Here is a 4,831-nt window from a genome sequence, read left to right as displayed (position 1 = left end):
ATGCACCACCCCTGTTGGCCCCTCTGCGGCTGTGCCTGTCTTAGGTTGTTCCTCCTCTGAGGAATCTTACCCGTCTTTGGCTAACCAGCCATCCTTCAGGGCCAAACAGGGTGATATTAGTCTCCACGCCCCGCACCCTCAGCTCCTCCACTGCTCAAGCATCCCATCGCTCGGCCCACATCAAAAAGGTTCCCGAATGTCTTCCCACACTGCTGTGAATAATTAGCCAAGTACTACTGAATGCTAAGATAAGAGATCAAGTTTTGACCCTATTTGGCCCTATTTGCCCAATTGAAATTGTGCTTATTTCAGTTATCAATGTTACTAGCTCAAAGGCTAACACTTTTTTGCCTTTGTTTTGTATGTGACATTATCTTACAGCTGTACTTATCTTAAATGAACCTCCCTGTTTACATTTTGTTCTCCCAAGGTCTGTCTCTATTTATGCCCCTCTTTTAAATTTATTTCCTCAAAAAGCATCTTTTGTTTTTTGCAATAACCTTACTATAGCTACAAATCCTTTTCTTACTCCATTCTGGATGTTGTCTTACAATGCTTTCATTCAGGGACTGACTATAATACGTGACACTTGTTTAATAACATACCAGAAATCAGATATCCAACTGAGTAGTGTTTTCCCTAGAAATAATTATGTTGGAAGCTATTCTATTCACTTATTCTAATAATGTTATGAATAATCACAGCACTTCTGGAATTCCTTGAAACATGCCAGTTCTATATCTTTGACCTTGTCCAAGAAGACCAAACCTATTACTCTGTAGTATTTGATCAAATACTGCAGTGCTTGGCTAAACTGCTGTTTCCAAAAATTAGATTTACCTCCAAAGGCTGAAAAAGTGCTATTACTGAGGAATTTTTAAAAACTACCTAGCCTCTGAAAGTAGTACCAAAATTTAAAATAAATGTTGGAAAAAAGCATTATAGTTAGAAAAATAGAAAAAAAAAAAGCATTATAGTTAGAATAAATGGATGGCAACCTTTGTATGACCAAACATATTTATCTAACCTTTAAGATTATCATTCTACATATAAAAAAACTTCCTACCTTCTTATAGGATTACTATAGAAATAAAATGAGAAAGTATACAACATCTGTGAAACCCTAAAAAGTGAATAAATGCAAGCTACTCCTATGCATGTCTTTCTGCTGCAAATTTAAGTGGAGTCAAAACAAATATTAAGGTTTGCTCATTTTAAAACTGTACTTAGGAATTTAACTTGAATTTAAGTGGACATTTGTATTTTGCAGGAGGTGTGAGATTAGAATCCAAGTTCCACTTTTTTTAAAGTATTTCTGCTTGCAATAAAGTTATGTTTTTCAAGAAACAGTTCATGTTTTAGAAAGTGAAACCTAGCTCACTATTATTGAAATGAAGGAGGTGGAGGGAAATTCCATAACTGAGAAGCCACAATAAATACAAATAACATCTTTGATTCTGCAACATGGGACTTCCCCAAGGAACATATAAAGGCTTTGTCAAGTCAACTGTAATGTTATCCAATCAGAGTTAGAGAGGGAAAGTGCCTTTGCAAATAAATATAGAATCCTAGCCCGACGTGTTCTGAGGCACTCCTCAACTGTTCAGGCAGTCTGAGCCTATTGCTGAAGAACCTTCAGTTGCACCACCATGAATCAAAGTGCTGTTCTTATTTTCTGCCTTATCCTTCTGACTCTGAGTGGAACTCAAGGTAAGGAATATCAATGGATATTTAATTTGTAAGATCAAAAATAGGACTGGGTATAAATTCTAGAAGTGTAGAAATAATGTATTTGCAAAAGTTTTACAGCCTACCTTATACATGAAAGGTAAATGAGCAGAGACTCCTTCTGGTCAGAGTTTATAGTCAGAGAAGCAAGTGGAATAAAAGAAAGAGAGGAGGAGGAAGGTAGGAGTGGAAGTGGAAGAGGGATAAACAGAGAAAATGTGAGGGACAGAGGAGAAAGGGGAGGAGACGGGTATCTCCTTAGTTAATTTAAGTAACTATATGACCTCCTTAGTTAAGTAACTATATGATCATACCTCAAGAGTATGATCTTACAACCAACAAGTTGCAATTCCATTCTTTCAGAGAATCAACTAATTAATCATACAGACCTGTACGATCACAGGCTGACTATGTGATTACACAGAGGTACAGGTTCAGCTAAGTACTACCCAATCCATATTAAATGCCTGAAATGAAAACTGCGCTAATGTCATCTGCTGTACCTGTCTCTTTTCCTGCAGGAATACCTCTCTCTAGGACTACACGCTGTGCCTGCATCAAGATCAGTGATCGACCTGTTAATCCAAAGTCCTTAGAAAAACTTGAAGTGATTCCTGCAAGTCAATCTTGCCCACGTGTTGAGATCATGTAAGTAAAATCCCACCTAATGATCACCTCCCTGATTGTAATCATATATTAAATACATGATGATCACAAAAATCAGTGAAGGATTTATGATGATTCTAAGACTTCTGTACAGCAAAGGGAGATATCTAAAGTGAAACCTAAATGTCTGACTTTAAAACTGTATACTCCATTCGTTTTACCGGCCCATCACTGTTTTAAATATTCTCACTCCTATTTACCTCTATAGTGCCACAATGAAAAAGAATGGGGAGAAAAGATGTCTGAATCCAGAATCTAAGACCATCAAGAATTTACTGAAAGCAATTAACAAGGAAAGGTAGGTTTGCTATTGCTCGCAGAAGAACTGCTCTTTAAGAAATGTCGATCTTGGGAAGTTAGAAATATCTGCATCGGGCTTTCTTGTGGAATTCTTGGCTTTAGACGGTGTTACCACCATGCCTCCATATACTGAGCTGTCATCTTGTGTGGTATCAAAAGTTACCCTGATTACTGCCTAGAAGTGTCAACAGGTCACTTCAACCTTGAAGGAGAGCTATAACTATCCAAACAAAGATGTCAAATTTATCCCAAGCTTTTCCTGGCCTTAAAAATACATCCCATGCAACCCACAATGATTGTGTAGCAGCAGGAAAGAAGCTCGCCACATATTTCACCCGAAGACTTGGGATTATCTATGAATTCGGCATGTTCCAAGCAGAATTCAGACTGAAGTCAGTGTCATTTACACCCTCCTTTTCTTCTTACAGGTCTAAAAGATCTCCTTGAACACAGAGAGAGGCATAATCACTGCAATGCTGATAAGAATCGACCAGAGAGAAGCTACCTCTGCCATCATTTTCCTACATACAGTTTATGTCAAGCCCTAATTGTCTGTGGATTGCAGTTCTCCTAAAAGGTGACCAATCACAGCCACCAAATTAGCTGCTACTACTCCTGCAGGGCGGTGGACGGCTCATCATCCTGAGTTGTTCAGTAGTAACTCTGCCCTGGCACTATACTATAAGCTATGCTGAGGCACTACGTTCTTAGTGGATGTGCCAAGTCCTAGCCCTGCTACTGACAGTTTCCTCACCTTTCCTATTTTCTAAAGGTTATTAAGGGATCTTTCCACCTCTGGGCTTATCAGAGATCCTAGAATCTCAAATAACTCAAAGGTATTCAAAGCAATAATACAATCTGCTTTTTAAAGAAAGATCTTTACTTCACGGGTTTCTACTGCCATCCCTTCAAGGGGTCCATATTCTTCCAAGTGTTATATACATAATTCCAAATACACAGAAGCAGCTAGAAATAGCTGGAAATGTATGTGAAAATAGTATTACTTAGTCAAAGACTACACAAAGTAAAATTCTTAGATGTATATGTTTCTTATATTGTTTTCAGTGTTTATGAATAACTTGTGTAATTAAGTACTACAATAAGAGAAATTTTAAAATTTAGATAATGATCTGCATGTTATGTAAGACAAATAGACTGAATGCTTTTCAAAACAAAAGTAATGTTCTCTCCTAGAAATATTAAGAAAGACTATTTAACTGTTTAGAGACCAAAACATAATAAAGCTAATTATAACTAAGATGAAGTGTCTGGTGTGTCATTTAACTGAGACATTTATTTCATAAAAAGCTTCAACTGGAGAACCCACAACCTAGAGAAGAAGAAGAGATAGGTTGAGGACAAGTGAGTTTGAGAATCACCATATTCTCTCCAACTATAGTCTCCTGAAAGGCCCATCATACAGGATTCCTCTGGGACTTTTGTGGCATAACAGAGCTTGGCCTGAGCTTTAGATCCTTAGAGTCAGCTTTCTATGAGACATTTGCAACTCGACATCCCATGGAAACATCAAACTCCAAAATATCTTAAATTCCTCTCTCCCCCAGATCTATTTCTCCTCCTCTACTCTATACCCTAGTTTAACAGCACCATCATCCATCCAGTTCCCCAAACCAGAATTCTGGGAGTAACTCTATACTCCTTCTCCCTCACCTCCCATATGCAATTTGTCACCAAAAAGGTATTCATAGTGCATTTAGTTGGCAAATTATTAATATCTAAAACAGTTAGAGGGGACTTCCCTGGTGGTCCAGCGGTTAAGACTCCACGCTCCCAATGCAGGGGGCCCAGGTTTGATCCCTGGTCAGGGAAATAGATCCCATATGCTGCAACTAAATATTCCACATGCCACAACAAAGATCCCACATGTGGCAAGGAAGATCCCACGTGCCACAACTAAGACCTGGCAAAACCTAAATAAGTAAATAAAATATTTTTAAAAAAACATATAGAGAACACCTATGAATGAAAAAGGAAAAGATAGCTAACTGAAAAAGAGGAAACGAACAGGAATTTCACGAAAGAAGAAAACACAAGCCCTTAACATATGAAAAGATGCTCAATTTCATTAGCAACCAGGGACATGTATGTGCAAATCATTATGATATACCATTTCATA

At 37.9% G+C, this 4,831-nt stretch overlaps 1 protein-coding gene across 1 annotated transcript; it reads left to right on the top strand.

The window, feature by feature from the left end:
* Nucleotides 1-1,600: 1,600 nt before the first annotated feature.
* Nucleotides 1,601-3,619, top strand: CXCL10 (C-X-C motif chemokine ligand 10). The gene is made up of 4 exons (XM_057729160.1): nucleotides 1,601-1,710; nucleotides 2,250-2,376; nucleotides 2,603-2,692; nucleotides 3,123-3,619. The coding sequence occupies exons 1-4, from the start codon at nucleotides 1,650-1,652 to the stop codon at nucleotides 3,139-3,141; spliced, it is 297 nt and encodes a 98-aa protein (XP_057585143.1). The 5' UTR covers nucleotides 1,601-1,649; the 3' UTR covers nucleotides 3,142-3,619.
* Nucleotides 3,620-4,831: the final 1,212 nt, after the last annotated feature.

Source organism: Hippopotamus amphibius, chromosome 3, assembly GCF_030028045.1.
Source record: "Hippopotamus amphibius kiboko isolate mHipAmp2 chromosome 3, mHipAmp2.hap2, whole genome shotgun sequence".
Classification (NCBI taxonomy): domain Eukaryota; kingdom Metazoa; phylum Chordata; class Mammalia; order Artiodactyla; family Hippopotamidae; genus Hippopotamus; species Hippopotamus amphibius.
The sequence above is the reverse complement of the archived record's forward strand: the minus strand, read 5'-3'. Positions and strand labels throughout refer to the sequence as shown.

Coding starts and splice junctions, on each gene's coding strand:
- CXCL10 (XM_057729160.1), top strand. CDS start 1,650: ATGAATCAAAGTGCTGTTCTTATTTTCTGCCTTATCCTTCTGACTCTG. Junction 1,711..2,249: donor GACTCTGAGTGGAACTCAAG/GTAAGGAATATC, acceptor CTTTTCCTGCAG/GAATACCTCTCTCTAGGACT. Junction 2,377..2,602: donor TGCCCACGTGTTGAGATCAT/GTAAGTAAAATC, acceptor TTACCTCTATAG/TGCCACAATGAAAAAGAATG.